Genomic DNA, 20,341 nt, shown 5'->3' on the forward strand with positions numbered 1-20,341 from the left:
ACATTTTACCACTAACATGAAGAATGTGATTCTGTCATTTGATTAAAAAGTATGTCTATCACAGGAAGTTGGTGGCACCTTCATTGGCGAGGACAGGCTCGTGGTAATGGCTGGTTTCCATGTGTTTGATGCCGTTTCGGCCATTATTATGAGCTGTCCTCCCTTCAGCAGCCACCTGTGGTATCTACCAGTGTTAGCATTAACCCCTAGAAAGCAGTAATGGTCCTTCTCTCTCGCTTCCAGTTAAGGATTCCTGTAGGAATGATTTTTCACCCCATCCCTGGCAGTGCCATGCTGTTCTCTGTGCCCTCCAGCCCCCCCCCCCCTCTCCCCCATTCCAAACCCTACACATGCCCCTGCACTGTGGAAGAATCCAGCCATTACTGTGAATGGGAATCCTTGACTCAAACACATCCTTTTTGCGCTAAAGATGCTTGTTTTTGTACGTTCTTTTTGTTACGAGCCATCATCCTCTGTTTGCCTGTTTGCTTTCTGTTGGAAAGTACATTTATTTTCTTGTTGTTGACCTGTTCTGCATGACTGAGTGTGCTTTTCACTTTTACATGCACAACTACTGCACAACTATTGTTGTGACAGGCAGGAGTTTGTGGAGGCTAAGGTGAAATGTATATCAGCTGTGGTCTGACCAGACCAGTGGAGTGGGTGTGTTTGTGTGTGTGTGGACACATGTTTACTATACTTGTAAGTACCTGAAGTCCTCTCAAGAATAGTAAACCAACTAACATTCAGAGAAGTGAGGACATTTTGTTGGTCCTCACTTGTAATATGACTATTTTAGGGTTAGATTTTGGGTTCGAATTAGGGTTAGAGGTTAAGATTAGGTTAAGAGTTAGGGTTAGCGGTTAGGGAAAATTAGATTTTGAATGGAAATCAGTTGTTGGTCCCCCGAAAGACCTCACTAGTATAGTAAGACATAGCTGTCTGTGAGCGTACTCATTAGCATCTTCCGGTCCATGTTTCAGACCACCACTATTCTACTCACTACCAGGGTATAATCAACCACTCCAATAGTAGGACATTATGACGATGTGCACTGATATCGTGTTGCAATATAATGTGTAATTATTGAAAATGAAGATACTATTATTGTATGTTTTGAATGAGGGCATGTTGTCCACCACCTATCAAGAGAGTAGCCTAGTTCCAGATCTGTTTGTGCTTTTGCCTGCTCGTAACATGGCATGAATAATGAGTGACAGGGAGTTGGCATGATAGCACAAACAGACTGGCACTCAGGCTACGGAGAGAGTGAGTGTTAGTCAACTGCTGATGTTATTTCATCTTAGCCTAGTGCATGTGCAAATATGAATGATTTCTTGTCATGTCTTTGCCCATTCCTCATTGTTTTTCATATACTGTACGCTATCTGCATACTTGTTAGCTTTCCACGTTTTTACATTTGACATAAATTTGATTTTGTATATTTCCAGTGCAATTGTGACTTTTAGATTTTTTTCTACATATAACATCATATTTGAAGCCTTTTAACCAAATAACAATAATGTAGGGATCAGTATTGCACTTGTATCAGTGTTACACAAAAAATACTTAATCTCCAAGGGAAATAAAGAGGGAATTTCACCAAATATTTCAACTGTGGCCACGATTATTGTGTATGAAATATTTAATGAAGCAATAACATAGTATGTAAGTGGGTTCTGCATGTGAGGATATTAGGGTTTCACATAGATTCTGATTACAGTTGAAAACACTAGCTTTGGTCTACATATTTATCTCTCATTCAAGGGTTTTGAGATATCACGCCATTGTTATTGTCAAAACAACTCTCCTTACAGAGCTTTACAGAGCAAAATTGTCTGCTAACCTGAATTTATAGGGCTGGATCCTAACTTGGGATATGCGCACGTAACTTGGAATTTCACATAAATCCTGAATTGAATTCAGTGGGAGACTTGCATGAGCATTTTAGTATTCAGCCTTATACTACTGCATTGCTTTTGTCTGAACAAACTGAGCCAGCAGTCATTCTCCATCCCTCCTGGAGAAACAGGATAGGAACACTCCTTTATTTGGCAGATAAGTGTCAGTGCCAATGAGATTGTTGGGTTTTATTTTCTAATCCACTTCCTTCACATCTGTATCTTGAGGACAGGGTGTATCAGAAAAACATTTCCACCCTCCAAAAACATGTTTGTGTGTCCTTGCTCAATATAATCATGTGGGACAGTTGGTCTGACGAGTGTCCACAGATGTGGGCCTTTTGTTTCCATCTAAATGTATTGAAATGGTCTCTTATACGCTTACACATTCTTGTACAAGGGTGTAGTAGGTATGGTTTACAACTTCTCACAATCCCTTCTCAAGTTGCTCTTTGTCTCAACATTTCTGGGGAACTGTTGTCCTCAGCTCTTTGGGTTGGCATTGTGTGCCTTGGTGTGTGGTGTCATTCACACCCTGCTTCAGTCCCGCTGTTCACTGCTCTATGTATTTACCTTTCCTTTGCAGTAATCCCTGGCTCTGCACTGAGTAGGTGCTTCCACCCTCAAGCTTTGCTAAGGGACCAGGCTTTGTGGGTAGCCGGTACCCCAAGGCTGAGGAGAGGCATTGCGGACCCTGGTTTAAAAAAAACATTAATCTGCTCTATGTACTAACTAAAAGATACCCCTATACAGTTGAAGTCGGAAGTTTACATACACTTAGTTTGGAGTCATTAAAACTTATTTTCAACCACTCCGCAAATTTCTTGTTAACAAACTATAGTTTTGGCAAGTCGGCTAGGACATCTACTTTGTGCATGACACAAAAAAACAACATTTTCCCAACAATTGTTTACAGACAGATTAGTTCACTGTATCACAATTCCAGTGGGTCAGAAGTTTACATACACTAAGTTGACTGTGCCTTTAAACAGCTTTGAAAATTCCAGAAAATAATGTCATGGCTTTAGAAGCTTCTGATAGGCTAATTGACATCATTTGAGTGAATTGGAGGTGTACCTGTGGATGTATATCAAGGCCTACCTTCAAACTCAGTGCCTCTTTGCTTGACATCATGGGAAAGTCAAAAGAAATCACCCAAGACCTCAGAAAAAAAATTGTAGACCTCCACAAGTCTGGTTCATCCTTGGGAGCAATTTCCAAACGCCTGAAGGTACCACGTTCATCTGTACAAACAATAGTACGCAAGTATAAACACCATGGGACCACGTAGCCGTCATATCGCTCAGGAAGGAGATACATTCTGTCTCCTAGAGATGAACGTACTTTGGTGCGAAAAGTGCAAATCAATCCCAGAACAACAGCAAAGGACCTTGTGAAAATGCTGGAGGAAACAGGTACAAAAGTATCTATATCCACAGTAAAATGAGTCCTATATTGACATAACCTGAAAGGCTGCTCAGCAAGGAAGAAGCCACTGCTCAAAAACCGCCATAAAAAAGCCAGACTACGGTTTGCAACTGCACATGGGGACAAAGATCGTACTTTTTGGAGAAATGTCCTCTGGTCTGATGAAACAAAAATGGAACTGCTTGGCCATACTGACCATCGATATGTTTGGAGGAAAAAGGGGGAGGCTTGCAAGCCAAAGAACACCATCCCAACCGTGACGTATGGGGGTGGCAGCATCATGTTGTGGGGGTGCTTTGCTGCAGGAGGGACTGGTGTACTTCACAAAACAGATGGCATCATGAGGGAGGAAAATTATGTGGATATATTGAAGGAACATCTCAAGATATCAGTCAGGAAGTTAAAGTGGGTCTTCCAAATGGACAATGACCCCAAGCATACTTCCAAATGTGTTGCAAAATTGCTTAAGGACAACAAAGTCAAGGTATTGGAGTGGCCATCACAAAGCCCTGACCTCAATCCCATAGAAAATGTGTGGGAAGAACTGAAAAAGCCTGTACAAGCAAAGAGGTCTACAAACCTGACTCAGTTACACCAGCTCTGTCAGGAGGAATGGGCCAAAATTCACCCAACTTATTGTGGGAAGCTTGTGGAAGGCTACCTGAAACATTTGACTCAAGTTAAACCATTTTTAAAGGCAATGCTACCAAATACTTAATTGACTGTATGTAAACTTCTGACCCACTGGGAATGTGATGAAAGAAATAAAAGCTGAAATAAATCATTCTCTACTATTATTCTGTCATTTCACGTTCTTAAAATAAAGTGGTGATCCTAACTGACCTAAAACACTAGGATTAAATGTCAGGAATTGTGAAAAACGGAGTTTAAATGTATTTGGCTAAGGTGTATGTATACTTTCGACTTCAACTGTATGTATATCACTGCTGCTCTAACTATATCACTATGTGGCTTAATCTTAATATCTTGTCTATGGCTATGCCTTTTGTCCTGTCGTGTGTTTTTGCTGTGCTGACTTTGATGACTAATATCAGCATTTGCTCTTTGTGTCTGTAAGATTGACATTTCTGGACTATGTTGTTGTGCACGTCTTGGTAGTTTTTCCATCATATTAGGTTTATTAATATTGTCCATGTTTGATTTATTAAATGACATTGAATACCCTTTTGGGATTTTCAGAGGACGTAATATCTGCTGCGAGCAGTTAATTAGACTTGTCTCGATGAAGGGATTAAGCTATTTATTAAATGTTTTAAATCAGTATTATGCTCAAATCGAATTAGTCAGCTATAGTATGGTATTATATTAGTAGTTTTTTTACGACACTGACATTACATTGGGGCGGCAGCGTAGCCTAGTGGTTAGAGCGATGGACTTGCAACCGGAAGGTTGCAAGTTCAAACCCCCGAGCTGACAAGGTACAAATCTGTCGTTCTGCCCCTGAACAGGCAGTTAACTCACTGTTCCCAGGCCGTCATTGAAAATAAGAATTTGTTCTTAACTGACTTGCCTAGTTAAATAAAGGTAAAATAAATAAATACAAAACATTTAATGTAGTTTGTGTAATTTGAAGTACAGTAGCAACTATACATGCCTTAGGAAAACCCAAATACTTTCTGTCTTTCCTCCCAAAATGTCAGTAATCCTTGTTTCTTATTTATCTTGAACCTTGCCTTCTGGTAAGCACTGTTGCCTGGGCCTCTCTTGTAACTTTGCATTTGTCTCTTCCTCTCTATAGCTTCTTTTAATCTGTCTTGCCCACCTGTCTGAAGAAGGGATTGCAGCTTCAACGAGAACTAAGCACCCGTTTCCTCTTCCTGTCTTTTCTCTTTGCATCAACCTTTTTTAAACTTCTATCTCATCTGCTTTGTTGACCATGGCCTAATGTGGGCTTCACATGGTATTTTTTGGATAGTTTACGTTTTGTCACCTAATCAAGGTACACTTTGGCTAGTGGGAGTCCTTCACACTTAATATTTTGCAGCTCCGTCTTGGTGTATGAATGAACAAAGCTTTGCTCAGGTAGGATTCTAAACGGTTGTTCAAGAGAAACACATCTAATCAATAGTTTCATCATACCAATTGTAACAGAGCCAAGGCTCTGGATTAATTTATATTTTTCACAAACCTATCTGAATTTCATTAACAGTTAATTTTAAGGAAGTCTTTGTGTAATAACATTCAATCATATATTACATCCATTTTGAGAAGGGCTTATTCTGTTTGAAATAACCGATACTATTACAAATAACCTATATGATTAATGTGCTCCTCATTAAAAGGGGGAGTTAGTTTTGAATACAAATAGCATAACCCAGATCTCAATAAAACACTGATAAAACCAAAATACATTCATTTGGTGATTGATAGAGCAAAGTGTGACATCTAACCGTACATGTGTGACTAGTAGATACTTTTGTCAGTTAGAAACCAAACGACAAAAACAAAACGGTGTTCTTTATGTTCACTGCATAAGTTGTTTCATTGCAACTTAGAAGAGCCAGAGCCGTATTCATGTCAGGCACTAATTTAGTGAAAACACCTTTTCCGTTCTGAAATACCATGTAGGTCACATTTAATGCCCTTTACACATTGTGCTTTAACTACCATCACCCTATTCTGTATTTTGCATGTCTAATGCTCTTTTATTTCATCACTTCTGTGATCTTGACCTTTTGCTCCCATAGCTGTTTTCTCACCTAACAGTTCCATCTTGCACTATTTCACATTTGGTGCTCTATATTGTTTGGATCAGTTTTATCTTGTGTATTACTCCTTGTTATACCCTTCTCCACAATTTTCAGCATCCATATTGCCAAATATTAAAATGAGATGGAGTTGAATCCTAGGTACAGATGGAAATATTTGTATAATTTATAAGGATATATTTTGTGTATTGAAGTGGAGACCTGTTTATGAGATATGATCTTTGGATGTGACTCTTCTCTCTGTGTAGTTACATTTTGGTGTAAGAAATTGTCATACATTTTTCTAGCATCTGCCATAATCACCCCTCCTAGTGAATTATCTGTCCACACCACAAATTAATTATGAAATATTTTATTGTAGTTTGATTCCATTGATGTACTTTTTCAATAAAATTATGAAAATAAAGTGTGCATTTGTTTTGTTAAGCCAAATGACTTAGTTGTGCAAATAAACAAATCAAATCAAATTTATTCATATAGCCCTTCGTACATCAGCTGATATTTCAAAGTGCTGTACAGAAACCCAGCCTAAAACCCCAAACAGCAAGCAATGCAGGTGTAGAAGCACGGTGGCTAGGAAAAACTCCCTAGAAAGGCCAAAACCTAGGAAGAAACCTAGAGAGGAACCAGGCTATGTGGGGTGGCCAGTCCTCTTCTGGCTGTGCCGGGTGGAGATTATAACAGAACATGGTCAAGATGTTCAAATGTTCATAAATGACCAGCATGGTTGAATAATAACAAGGCAGAACAGTTGAAACTGGAGCAGCAGCACGGTCAGGTGGACTGGGGACAGCAAGGAGTCATCATGTCAGGTAGTCCTGGGGCATGGTCCTAGGGCTCAGGTCCTCCAAGAGAGAGAAAGAAAGAGAGAATTAGAGAGAGCATATGTGGGGTGGCCAGTCCTCTTCTGGCTGTGCCGGGTGGAGATTATAACAGAACATGGCCAAGATGTTCAAATGTTCATAAATGACCAGCATGGTCAGGTAGTCCTGGGGCATGGTCCTAGGGCTCAGGTCCTCCGAGAGAGAGAAAGAAAGAAGGAGAGAATTAGAGAACGCACACTTAGATTCACACAGGACACCGAATAGGACATGAGAAGTACTCCAGATATAACAAACTAACCCTAGCCCCCCGACACAAACTACTGCAGCATAAATACTGGAGGCTGAGACAGGAGGGGTCAGGATAAAACATGATGTTGTTTATAAAACATTGGTGTTATATAAATATTCACACATTGAAATTTGTTTTGTTATGCCAAATTACTTAGTTGTGCAAATAAACATTGGTGTTATATAAATATTCACACATTGAAATAAGCCCACATTTTTGGTGCACTTTGAAAGTAAAGAGGAAGACTGACACCTTCTGGTTCTCAGGTGGAGCGCATGCATGCGGAAACATTCCAGACGCCATGATTTTAGATGGACTAGAAAATGGGAGGGTTGTAAAAGCAAAGATTTTTATAACTAACCCCAGAAAGACCACCACACGTCATTTTCAATGGGAACAAATGAGGTAGTGGGCAGAAGAATCAAGTAGGGAGGCAGAGCCAAGCACGAGGCAGCGATATCCTATTGACGCGTTGTAGCATGTATTTGCATATTTCTGTTAGGGAACGCCTGCTTTGTAGAGTGCGCGTGTGCAATAGCTCCATTCGCCCTTGCACTCCTTAAACAAAGAACATTTTTTACAACTTTGGCAAAGGGTAAAATCTACAAAACGCAGTCCACTCCGTTCGTATCATATAGTTTTGGGAACAGAAAACGGTATTGAAATCAAATGTTTCATCGATGAGAAAATGTCCATAATGTTGGCAAAAATGAATCTGCTCAATATTCTCCCACTGTCGACTATTGGGCTTCCTCTCACCACCATATGTGGTAGTGAGTGGATACGCCAACCGAATGCTTCACACTTATACATTCGCTGAAATATCTGTCTCATTGTTCTATCTGTGGTTATATGGGACGTTGACGGGTTGTCACTAGTTACTACAGCTACAAAGTCAATATTGGCTATATTGTAAAAAATGAATGAAAACAAAAAATAGCTTTTTGATCTTAATTTAAGGTTAGCAGTGTGTTTAAGATTAGGTTTAAAATCAGATTTTAAGGAAATAAATAGGCGATGTTGGTGTTTATCCATAATTATGACTTTGTGACTGTGATGATTTACTGACGACCCCCCCGGATGTTATGGTGATGACCAAAGGCGAAGCCGCTCGCTAGACATTGAACTATGTTAGTGGAAGACTGACACCAAGGGCACAAAGAAACATCGGACTTATTACTTTGCATTGAGGTAAGTGGCTAATATATTAATTTGAGCTAAAAACAATTCGACATTCGATTAGCTATCTGTCTCGTGCTCCATATCACATTCCCGTGCAAGATGATGTATCAATCTTTTTTCAATGAGCTAGCTAGCTAGCTAGCCAGCCATCTTTGCTCGTTTACTGCGTCACTTGTTTCGTCTGGTAAAATCTGGTTTACTTTAAAATAGATTGTTAGTTATACCATTTAATCTGTAGACAACTCAAATTAGCAAACGAGGACTTGATTGTGTGCGTCAATGATAACGTAGTTAGCTGTTATGCTAAAGTTAGCTAGCTAGTTGCTACGTAGCGTGCTAGTTAACTCGGTAACGTTATACCAAAGACAGTACAGTATGAAGATAGGCAAAAACTGCTTCTCCAATAGAAATCCCAGATCTCACTTGTTGGCGATGTCATGGCGACGTTGGCTAGTTAAGCTCATGCGTAGAAACACGTCATCGGGGCTAACGGTAGTCTCTTGCAGAACTGCGCATGTACAGGCTGTTAAATCGTAGGCTCTCCGTCAATGTAAATTTGTTTTTGACGAAAATGAAAACGTGTCAGTTTGTCACTTTCACGAGGTTGGAGTAATAACATCTTCAACTGCTTAAGACATTGGCTTGAATCTAGGTTGTGTCTTTAGATTTCAAGAAAATTAACTAAGGAATAATTGTTCACTTCTCAAACCCTGGTTTGTTTCGCAAGCGTTCCGGCGATGTTGCCCCTCTGGGTTTAGAAATTCTGTGGTTATACTTCGTAGGAAATGACGGTTTGAGAAGTTGTGCACACAAATGAGTCATAATTAATCATATATTATTTATGGTAACATTAACTACCTTTATTTTTTATCCACAATTTATCCACATCAGTCTGCCTATTCTTAGCTAGTTAGGCATAACATTCATTCTGGCCTTTCTGTCAGCTAGGGCGTATTTATTATGCTGTCTCAGTTGCAAAACGTTTCTCAAACGAAATGGGGAGGGGCCTACTTGACTTTGTCCAATAGAAACATGTCTGGGTAATGATTACACTCCTGGTAACGTTCGCTAATCTTCTTTGTTGCAGTCTGTAAACTGATCTTGTTAGCTAGCACTAGTTATTTTTTGCCATCATTCCAATAATTACCTTTATATAGCCAAGTCACTGTCAATGCGTTTCGAAAGTGCGAAACAGTGGTTGGCCATAAAATGTATTGTGACACAAATGCAAATTGAAAATTGAGCAGCCTCAGTAGTTCTCGTTGTTCATGTGGTGCAGGATGGTCTTCTCTGCCCACAAGGCCTTTCCTGACACCTGGATAAGGACATAGGCGTGCGTACCTTGTCGGAATCATGGCCTAATATGAACCTGTGTTCATATGTAGCCTACAGTTTGTTTTTAACCCTCAGTTTGATTGTGGAATTATATGGGAACAAAAGTTCTTTCCCTAATAGAGTATTTCCGGTAGTAGAGCCACGTTGACTGTTTTACTGTGCTAGCATAGAAATACACATGCTTGTTTACCTTTTTATATAGCTCTGTTTTCTTTTAAAGGTATGGCTCTGAGGTGAGAGGTGCTGGACATGGCTGAAAGGATTGACATTGGCGAAATGCCCTCCTTTGACCTGGTTCCAAGTGCTGAAGCAAAGAAGCGACCCAATTCATCAGATGGCAGTGAGTGATTTTGGTTCTTCAAATTGAACTCCTTGCCACTGTTTTAAAGTATTTTTCTAATTTACTGGAAGATGAAAAATTACTCATTGATTGTTATACGCTTGTCATTGATTGATTCTCTGTTTTGTTCTTTAATGTTAGGAGAAGAGCCAATGAGGAAAATGCCGGTGTCCAAATTTGGTTCCAGACCACGATTTGAGCCTGTGCACTTTGTTAGTGGTGGCAGCAGTGGCAGGTCTGGCAATGATGAGAAGGAGAATGACAAGGAGCGCCGTAGGAGTGAGGTGAACAGTGTGAGACAGTGGGACTCAGACTCTGACCGTCCCTCTTATGGCAGCAACCGAGCTCCAGACTCCTCTGCAGCTAGGCCTGCGTTCGACAGAGTTTCATCATACGCTTCTTCTGACTCTTGGCGGGATAGAGAAAGAGATAGAGACATACCCTCAGGTAGTACAAGTGGTTTAGGTCATGGAAGCCAAGGATCCGCCTCAAATTATATGACTAAAATGCAGCAGGACTACTCGGCCAGATACGAGTTCCACAGCACTAGGCATCCGGACACATACGCTCAGGCCCCTAGATTTGATGGATATGGAGGGGGCAGTCGATCAGGGGGCTGGGGGGATTCAGGACGCCAAGGCCTTGGCTTCAGGCAGCAGGACAGACCCACATCCAGCAGACCATTCAGCAGAGTCTACAGCAGCCCAGGGAGGAGCAGCCCCTCATCTGTCTCTGGGTCGTCTTCACAACCCATCCCCATATCTCAAGCCGTGCTGGATGAAAAGCAAAGGCTGATCAATAGTGTGGCATCCGCCATAGCTGTCACTTTAAGAGACCCTGCGTTCATGTGTGGAGCTGAATCTCCTAACTACAATTTCATGCTGAGCCGTAGCATCCAGGCCTGTAAAACAAATCCGGAGTATGTCTATGTCAACCTCAAGGATATCCCTCCAGCAGACCTACCCAAGAACAGGAAAGTACCGACTGATGGCTATGCCTGTGAGCTGAGATGCCAGTGTGTTTACCTTGCTACTGGCTACTCTGGCAGCAAAAACGGGGCCAGGGACCGTGCTTCTGAGCAGGCTATGAAGCTTTTCTTTAAACTGGTGGAGGTCCGTGTAGTGCAGCGCAAATTCAAACACTCCTTGGTCAATGATATTGTGGTCTGCCAAACGCACTGCCCTACCCCTGCTTTTCTACCGGCACTGCGTAACCCAGAGGACAAGCCTACGCCTAGCTCCAAGGGTCAATACGAGCCTGACAAACGCAAGCACTGGACAGATTTTGTCGTCGTTGACAACGCTCATGATGCCATCTGCATTCTTAACAACTCTGCCGCCTTCAACCGCATGAAGATTGACTACAAGTTCGACGTGGTCCCCAACAGCAGTGCATGGCAATGTAGCGTGTACTTGCAGGATGCACTGGTGGCACAGGCCAGGGGAAGTAAGAAGACGTCTAAACATACAGCAGCAGAAGAGGCAGTGAGGAAACTACGCATGAACCAGGCAGCCCGGCAGCAGCAACAACAACAACAACCACAGCAGTTCTCTCGAGGGAACCATCACTCTGACCCGTCGGGTGGTCGTTTCGGTAACCAGGGTGGTAGGAAGAAACACTTGAGCGAACTGGTCATCCTGGAGAACTCGGACAATGCCATCTGCATCATCAATGACACTGCCCAGTTCAACAAGGTATCTGCCGATTACAAGTTCACAGTGCTACCAGACCACCGCTGGAGGTGTGAGGTGTTCCTGGAGGGTCAATACGTAGCAGCAGGCATCGGACCCAAGAAAACGGTGAAGCACATTGCAGCAGAGGAGGCCCTGGCCACACTCCGGCAAACACAGGCTGTGGTGAAATCCAACCTCAGGAAGGAGGGTAATGCTGACGCCCTCTCTCGCCACCAGATTCTGACTCGCTCTGGTGAAGAGTCCTCGAGACAGGAGATCAAGGAGGACAATATCGGGAATCAGCTACTCCGCAAGATGGGCTGGAAAGGTGGCGGATTGGGCCGGGAAGGGGAGGGCATCTCTGAACCCATCAAGGTCAAAGAGCAATTCTCCAGAGAGGGACTGGGTATGGACATGGACAAGTCTGGGAATCAGCTCACCAAACGGAACATCGAGGACATCATCCGTAACTATGCCAGTTCAGACCGCCAGGATGACCTGCGCTTCTCCACTGAGCTCAACAATGATGAACGCAAGCAGATCCACCAGATATCCCAGAAGTATGGCCTGCGCAGTAAGTCATACGGACAGGGCAGGCTGCGCTTCCTCATCGTCAGCCGCAAAGTGCACAAAGACCAGCTCATTGGCCAGCTCCTGCAGGAAGGGCAGGTGGGACGCTACGAGCTGGTGAAACCTCAGGCCTCACACTGACTGGATATGTCATAGCTCCAACAATACTTACCACAAAAAAAAATCACACCTGATCTGAGAAAAGTTTCTGAATGTAAAATGTTTCAATCTTCTAGGCTTGTCTTTTGGAGAAACACTTGTGGTTTCTGCATTCCTTTTCATACAATTGCATATTTTCTGACATTGTATCAACGCTTCTTGTGTCATTCCACTATTTTGTCTTCTGTCAGCTTCAAATTTGCACTATGCTAGTCTTGGAACTGCTTTGTGCTGTTACGGTTGATTAGTGTTGTATCTTTTGACAGAAATCCTCAATTTTTAGCAAATGTTTTTCATGGCTACAGAAATAGCCTTAACCAGCAGAATGCCTGCCATTTCACCTTCACAAAAGTTTCACTAGAAATGTATATACTGTTGGCATCACCTCAGGTGATGACAGGTGTAAACATCTGTAACTATGTGCTGACATTGAAACATCCCTGTCACAATACTTGTAATGTCCCCCCAGATAGTTGAGAAGATTTACAAATAAACTGCTTCCATGACTTGAATTTGATCTTTGTCACATGGTAAAAGTGCAAGCTGTGATCCCTTTGGAATGTCAGATGTATAAGCCTGTGTGAATACAGTTCACTCGTCTGCTTGTTTTCACAGCTGTAATAACGCTAATTAATAAATTAAGTCTACTGTCTGGACTTCAATATGTGAGTTGGCTGGTGTTATTACAAAAATGTTTTAATTAACTGCTATATCAGTGGCAACTTGAACCATACCCCTCCAATGTTTGCAGCAATATTGTGGAGAAAAGGGAGGGATCTGAGACCAGCTGGAAACTTAGTAAATCATGTTCAATGTATCATTTTTATTTACAAGACAATGTACAGTTTGAGTGGTTAAGGACACTGCAACATTCCCATGTGGCAATTACGTAATGATACAAATAAATAGAACTCCAAGTAATTTGGGCATCTAAACCATAAGATTTGAGCATTAAGTACAGACAACATTTGCCTTGATACATTGAGTTCTGTGCATGAGAATGTTTACCACAAATTCTCAGAGCAGGCAATTTGTCAATCATCCTCATAAATATGCTTTTGCACTAGTGTTACAGGACTTGCATTTAAAAGTGCACCAAGTATGTGCCTTTCCGAAACCTGTTTGAGATATCGTTCAAAGAGCCATTCAATTCATAAAACAAAGCCCCAACAAGAACATGGTTTGTGCATGTAAAAAGGTAGGGTTTTAAAATTGACATTGGTTGGAAAAAAGTCCATGACAGGTGTTCATCAAATTGTTTCTAATTGGAATACTATCATGCTATAGCTCCAAAAAGGCAACCGTGTGAAAGCTAGAAACAGTCAAACCACAGCGAAAACCCTCAAACTTCTGGACATACACAATTATCTGAATCAATACAGCAAAATCACACTACAAGCCAAAGACTTAAAACACTAAAATGATAAGAGTAACTCGAACCTCCCCACAGTACCTTTATGTGCCAGGATAAAAAAAAATATGGGGATAAATTACATTGTAAGTAACCTAGATATAACAAGGTACATTTACTTTGATGTGCTCTTGTCCAGGAGGAGCATTATGCATGAAGAGAAACAAACATACTGCAGAGAAAGATTCAAACCATGTGTATTTCATTTCCTTTGAGATATTTTTCTTCTGTTCTCTTGTTGACTTGAGGCTGGATATTGTTCATACTTTGTGAGGGGTCAACAATCACGCCAACTCTGTTCCACGATGGCAGACACTCGCTTCTCGTACTCCCGCTTGTTCTCCTGATATAGCTGAGCCGCCTGGCTGTTGGCTGGGCTGTTGGGATTCGGCTCATCCAGTAAAGACTAAGACGATGAATAGTAGACACGTCAGTAGCAACAGTATTCTGGCACCCATGACTAGATTTTTTAAATTCAAATGGTTTCAAACACCGTTATTTGAGAAGAAAAAAATAAGCACAAAAGGAGCTTTATACAATTCAAGTATATCATGAAGATTCATGGTTAATGCTGTGTATACCTGTATTGAAGTTAGAATTGAAGAAACATCATAAGTTGGACTCCAGCGGTTCTGAAGAATGTCCAAGCATATACTACCATCTGCGTAGACTGTACAACACAGAACATACATTTACTCCATAAAAGACTGGTGGATTGTCTTGTTGACAAAGATTCAGCTGTTCCACTATAAAATGATCCTGTAAGCAATAAGCATGTTTCTAAAAAAAAATAACATACCGTTTGGATGAAACATTTTGGAGACAAAACGCACAGTTGGAGGCTTATTAGGGTATTCCTCTGTGAATTCTATTGTGAGTTTGAAAGTTCCTGAAAATAAAGGACATGAGAATATTAATTATCAAGTGGCCACTACAACAAACACACAATGGTAACCGGTTAGCTTGACAATCACCACAAATGGATCTGGGACCAGGCCAAAACAGAATGGCTTAGAACAAATTCAAAGTTGTCTTGCTGCAAAATGTTTTGAGCAATCAAATAGCATATTGTAATTCGCCACTAAATTGTTACCATTTCAATAAAATAACATATACACATCCTAAAGCACAAATGTACATAAATGCAACTCAATGGGGGACATTTGCTAGAATGGAGGATTACTGGTGGGTCTGATATGAACATTTGTTGACAGATGATGTCAAACAGATACAATCCCCTGGTTTTGACCAACAGTTAACCCATATTTCACAGGATTCAGTCACTTTCTGGCAGGCAGTAATCTCATCTCAGCGATTTAACAGGACAGCTGGATTATTGTAGTAGTTCTGATAAGACACCACCTGGTCTACAATGTCAAATCAAAAAGGTTTATTGGTTGTATACACAGTTTAGCAGTTGTTATAGTGGGTACAGCAACATGCGTATGTTACTAGCTCCTAACAATGCAGTACAATGTCAAACAAGTACACAAATAATTAAAATAAATATTTAGAAAGAATCCAATCAAATTTTATTTGTCACATACACAAGGTTAGCAGATGTTCATGGGAGTGTAGCAAAATGCTTGTGCTTCTAGTTCCGACAGTGCAGTAATATCTAACAAGTAATCTAACAATTCAACAACAACTACCTAATACACACAAATCTAAAGGGGCGAATGAGAATATGTACATGTAAGTATATGGATGAACCATGGCCGAGCGGCATAAGCAAGGTGCAACAGAAGGTAAAAAAATACATTGTATGTATATATGTAAACATTATTAAAGTGGCATTATTTAGACTGCATTGTATAAAGTGACTACTGTTTGGGTCTCAATGTAGGCAGCAGCCTCTGAGTTAGTGATTGCCGTTTAGCAGTCTGATGGCCTTGAGACAGAAGCTATTCTTCAGGCTCTTGGTCCCAGCTTTGATGCTCCTGTCCTGACCTCGCCTTCTGGATGGTAGCAGTGTGAACAGGCAGTGGCTCGGGTGGTTGATGTCTTTGATCTTTTTGGCCTTTCTGTGAAATCGGGTGCTATAGGTGTCATGGAAGGCAGGTAATTTGCCCCCGATGTTGCATTGTGCAGACCACACCACCCTCTGGAAAGCCTTGCGGTTGAGGGTGATGCAGTACCCGGCTGTAATACAGCCCGACAGGATGCTCTCAATTGTGCATCTGTAACAGTTTGAGGGTTTTGGGTGACAAGACAAATTTCTTCAGCCTCCTGAGGTTGAAGAGGTGCTATTGCACCTTCTTCACGACATTGTGTGTGAGTGGACCATTTCAGTTTGTCGGTGATGTGCACGCTAAGGAACTTAAATCTTTCCACCTTCTACACTGCTGTCCCTTCGATGTGGATAGGGGGGTGCTCCCTTTGCTGAAGTCCACGATCATCACCTTTGTTTTTGTTTTGTTGACGTTGAGTGAGGTTGTTTTCTTGACACCACACTCCGAGGGCCCTCACCTCTATATAGGCAGTCTCGTCGTCAGTGGTCATCAAGCCCACTACTATTGTGTACTCTGCAAACGTAATGATTGAGTTGGAGGCGTGCATGGCCAGGGAGTACAGAAGGGGGCTGAGCACACATCCTTGTGGAGCCCCAGTGTTGAGGGTCAACGAAGAGGTTGTTTCCTACCTTCACCACCTGGGGGCGGCCGTTCAGAAAGTCCAGGACCCAATTGCACAGGGTGGGGTTGAGACCCTGTTGTGACTCGTCTCTCAAAGCGCTTCATGATGACAGAAGTGAGTGCGACGGGGCTGTAGTCATTTAGTTTAGTTCTTTGCCTTCTTGGGTACAAGAACAATGGTAGCCATCTTGAAGCATGTGGGGACAACAGACTGGGATAGGGAGCGATTGAATATGTCCGTAAACACACCAGCCAGCTGGTCTGCACATGCTTTGAGGACGCAGCTAGGGATGCCGTCTGGGCCAGCAGCCTTGCGAGGGTTAACACGTTTAAATGTTTTACTCACGCTAGCCACAGAGAAGACGGGGGTGCGCCGTCCTTGTTAGCGGCCCGCGATGGTGGCACTGTATTATCCTCAAAGCAGGCAACGAAGGTGTTTAGTTTGTCTGGAAGCATGACGTCGGTGTCAGTTACGTGGCGAGATTTATTTTAGTCCGCGATTTCCTGTAGAACCTGCCACATACGTCTTGTGTCTGAGCCGTTGAATTGCGACTCCACCTTGTCTCTGTACTGGCATTTCACTTGTTTGATTGCCTCGCGGAGGGAATAGCTACACTGTTTATATTCAGACATATTCCCAGACCTCTTTCTATGGTTAAATGCGGTGGAACATTTTTGTCCGCATGATCAAAACAATCTTGAAGTGTGGCTTCCGATTGGTCGGACTAGCATTGAATGGTTCTCGTCACTGGTACATCTGGTTTGAGTTTCTGCCTATAAGACAGAAGGAGCAAGATGACGTCGTCGTCGGATTTGCCGACGGAAGGGTGGGGGGCTTTGTATGCATCATGGAAATTAGAGTAGCAGTGGTCAAGGGTATTGCGAATGCGCTTTGCGCAATCAATATGCTGATAGGATTTAGGTAGCCTTGTTCTTAAATTTGCTTTGTTAAAATCCCCAGCTACAATAAATGCAGCCTCAGGATGTATGGTTTCCAGTTTCCATATAGTGAAGTTCCTTGATGGCTGTCTTGGTGTCTGCTTGAGGGGGAATGTACACAGATGTGACTATAACTGACGAGTATTCTCTTGGTAGGTAAAATGGCCGGCACTTGATTGGAAGGAATTCTAGATCGGGTGAGCAGAAGAACTTAAGTTCCTGTATGTTGTTATGATTACACCATGAGTCGTTAATCAAAGCATACACCCCGCCCTTCCTTTTCCCAGAGAAGTGTTTATATCTGTCAGCACGATGCATGGAGAAGCACGATGGCTGAACTGATTCTGACAACATATCAAGAGAGAGCCATGTTTCCGTGAAACAGAATGTTACAGTCTCGGATGTCTCTCTGGAAGGCAACCGTTGCTCAAATTTCATCTACCTTGTTGTCAAGAGACCGGACATTGGCGAGTACTATACTCGAGAGCGGTGTGCACGTCTGCGAAGCCTGGCCAGGTGGCCGCTTCATCTGCGCCGTCGTTGTTTTGGATCGCCTACTGGAATTAGCACCATTGTCCTGGCTGGTGGTCCGAACAGAGGATCTGTGTCGGGAAAGTCCTATTCCTGGTCGTAATGTTGGTAAATTGATGTTGCTCTTATATCCAATAGTGCTTCCCCAGCTGTATGTAATAAAACTTAAGATTTCCTGGGGTAACAATGTAAGAAATAATACATAACATATTTACTGAATAGTTTCCTAAGAACTCGGTGCCATGCTGTAATGTCAGAACAAATCTAATTAATACTGTAAAAGTAATCCAACTGCAAATCTATACATATACACTGGATGAATTTAAACAAAATATATTAAAAATGGCACACACAGCAGTAGATATATTACAGTGAGCTATGTCAAGCATCCAGTATATAAATACATGTGATGTGTATAAACAGTAAATAAAACGCAATGTACATTAGTAGAAATATTAGTATAAACTGTCAAGAATACAGTATTTAAATACAGTAAAAGGCTATATTGATAAAATGCAGGAAATTAGCTTCCAGACTAGAGCCCGGAATATAAATATATGTGAATGGTGTGTACAGCCAGTATGGACAGCATATGAATAGAAAATGTGTGTAAAGCAGTAGTTATATAGGATGATCATGAGCCATGACTAGAATACAGAGTATACACAAAGTGGGTAAAACAGTATGTAAACATTAAAGTGACCAGTGTTCAATGGCTATGTACATATGGCAGTAGTACTAGTACTGCTAGTCTGCGTACTGTTCCAACTAACAGGTTTCCCATGCAATTAAATAGTCCATATCATGGTACTGATCACAACCGTTTGAGTTGTCAAACACATGCACAAGAATGTACTAGCTACAAAAAAGGAAACCCATAGCTAGCGAGCCATTTACCATCTTCAAAAGGTGTTCCCTCTGGGCTGGGGAAGAGAGAAAACAGTTCACTTTAGATAACTAATGTTAGTTTGATAACTTTAATATGCTAGGGACAAGAGGTTCAATGTTAATTTGTTGAAAATTAACAGATTATTCATAATACCCTACTTTGGATACATGTTACCACATGTCATTGGTTTTGCGGGTAACGTTAATCATCTATTTCTAGCTATCTAACGTTAGCTACTACTTTTATAGTCCAGTCGCTTACCCAAAAATTACGGCATTCCATACCATGATATTGTTTTCCGACGGGGCTCCACTAACTCCTGCAGGAGGGTCCTCTTGAAGCCTGAGAAATAATATTATTTTCGATGCTTAATTAGTAAACGTTAGTAGTTCACAAGCTAGCTAATTAAAATAGGCTAACGTTAGCAGTAGTAGCCAGGCCAGTTAACTACAACTTCCAAATATTCAGCTGTAATGTTATCTTTACGTTAACAATCCATGTGTTAGTAACTTATTTATCAAGTAGCTAGTAACTTATGCTATCCAGTAACTGTTAAGATGTTTGAGAACATTTCGCAAAAAAACAAAAAATTCAGCTAGCTACCAAGTCAGACAAACGCTTCACCTACACATCCAAGCGAGCTAGCAAGCTGCTCCTCACACATACCGCTTAAAATCTCTCATTAAACGTCGTCTTGCTGGAGTTGACATCTTATTCAGTTGAACTAAAACGTACGCATATGGTTGCAAGTCACACGTTTTGAAACAAACGATTTTCACAGTAATTATTATATTTCCCACGAGTCTTTCTCCCCCTCAGACAGGAACTGGCTGGGCTAGCCACTACTAACGTTACCACTCACAAGGAAAAGAGGGGTGAATATTGGTATGGTTCTTTTTTTTCTTGATTTGTTTCTACTTCTTCTTCAAGATTTGTATGGCGGATCGGATCCAACTTTTAGGTGCATACACCGCCACCTACTGTACTGGTGTGGGAGGTAATTCACGGTTTACCTACATTACATTCTTGATACGGTGATACAAATTGGGAAAAAGGAAAATTGCCAGTGTTGGAAAAAGTACCCACTTGTCATACTTGAGTAAAAGTAAATATACCTTAATAGAAAATTACTCAAGTAAAAGTGAAAGTCACCCAGTAAAATACTACTTGAGTAAAAGTATTTGGTTTAAAATATAGTTCATGTCATGGTTCCACCTGTCACCAGAGGGCGGCAGAGACCGTCCTAGAGACGGTTGTCCTTTGCAGAAGCTTGAATTGTTAACCATGTGCGTTCGTTTCCTGAGTGAGTTTTCGAGACTTAGTGTTTGTTGGTTTTTCAAGTTTACTGTGATCCTGTGGCTACCGTTTCTCAGTAAAGTATTATTTTTACCCTTAACCACTGATTCCTCGTCTGGTCTCTTCTCTGCACCTGGGTCCAATCTTACCACGTCACAGCAAGCTTCTGCCTCAACATGGACCCAGCAGAGATCACCCAGATCCAGAATGCT

General features: G+C 41.6%; 3 protein-coding genes across 16 annotated transcripts in view; 2 read left to right on the forward strand and 1 right to left on the reverse strand.

The window, feature by feature from the left end:
• Positions 1-6,464, forward strand: part of septin6 (septin 6) — a 46,004-nt gene extending 39,540 nt beyond the window's left edge. For 3 of the 7 annotated variants that reach the window (XR_008125037.1, XM_035767310.2, XM_035767299.2), the window contains one exon: positions 5,089-6,464. Coding sequence is in view for 2 of the 7 variants with exons in the window: in XM_035767299.2 (XP_035623192.1) it covers positions 5,089-5,098 (10 nt within the window). In the remaining 5 variants the exon portion in view is untranslated. Of the gene's footprint in view, positions 1-243; positions 1,616-2,487 lie in introns of those variants that run through there. The other 4 variants (XR_008125036.1, XR_004824836.2, XM_035767306.2 and 1 more) reach the window with 2 other exon arrangements.
• Positions 6,465-7,401: 937 nt separating this feature from the next.
• LOC118380333 (NF-kappa-B-repressing factor-like) lies at positions 7,402-13,092 on the forward strand. 6 transcript variants are annotated; one of them, XM_052512239.1, is made up of 4 exons: positions 7,402-7,827; positions 8,273-8,362; positions 9,909-10,028; positions 10,170-13,092. In XM_052512239.1, exons 3-4 carry the CDS (start codon positions 9,938-9,940, stop codon positions 12,410-12,412), a joined length of 2,334 nt encoding a protein of 777 aa, XP_052368199.1. In that variant the 5' UTR covers positions 7,402-7,827; positions 8,273-8,362; positions 9,909-9,937; the 3' UTR covers positions 12,413-13,092. The 6 variants fall into 6 exon arrangements, with proteins under 6 accessions (XP_052368199.1, XP_035623218.1, XP_035623240.1 ...); XM_035767325.2 differs by lacking the exon at positions 7,402-7,827 and having other exon boundaries at positions 8,172-8,362; XM_035767347.2 differs by lacking the exons at positions 7,402-7,827; positions 8,273-8,362 and adding an exon at positions 8,776-8,886.
• A 141-nt stretch (positions 13,093-13,233) lies between these two features.
• Positions 13,234-19,729, reverse strand: LOC118380373 (ubiquitin-conjugating enzyme E2 A). Of its 3 annotated transcripts, none has more exons than XM_035767357.1 (6): positions 19,500-19,729; positions 19,095-19,175; positions 18,842-18,867; positions 14,641-14,730; positions 14,423-14,511; positions 13,234-14,247 (listed from the first exon to the last, which is right to left on the reverse strand). In XM_035767357.1, exons 1-6 carry the CDS (start codon positions 19,541-19,543, stop codon positions 14,119-14,121), a joined length of 459 nt encoding a protein of 152 aa, XP_035623250.1. In that variant the 5' UTR covers positions 19,544-19,729; the 3' UTR covers positions 13,234-14,118. The 3 variants fall into 3 exon arrangements, with proteins under 3 accessions (XP_035623250.1, XP_035623257.1, XP_035623266.1); XM_035767364.2 differs by having other exon boundaries at positions 19,118-19,175; positions 19,462-19,726; XM_035767373.2 differs by having other exon boundaries at positions 19,462-19,518.
• Between the last annotated feature and the right edge of the window lie 612 nt (positions 19,730-20,341).

Source organism: Oncorhynchus keta, chromosome 4 (assembly GCF_023373465.1).
Source record: "Oncorhynchus keta strain PuntledgeMale-10-30-2019 chromosome 4, Oket_V2, whole genome shotgun sequence".
NCBI classification, from domain to species: Eukaryota; Metazoa; Chordata; class Actinopteri; order Salmoniformes; family Salmonidae; genus Oncorhynchus; species Oncorhynchus keta.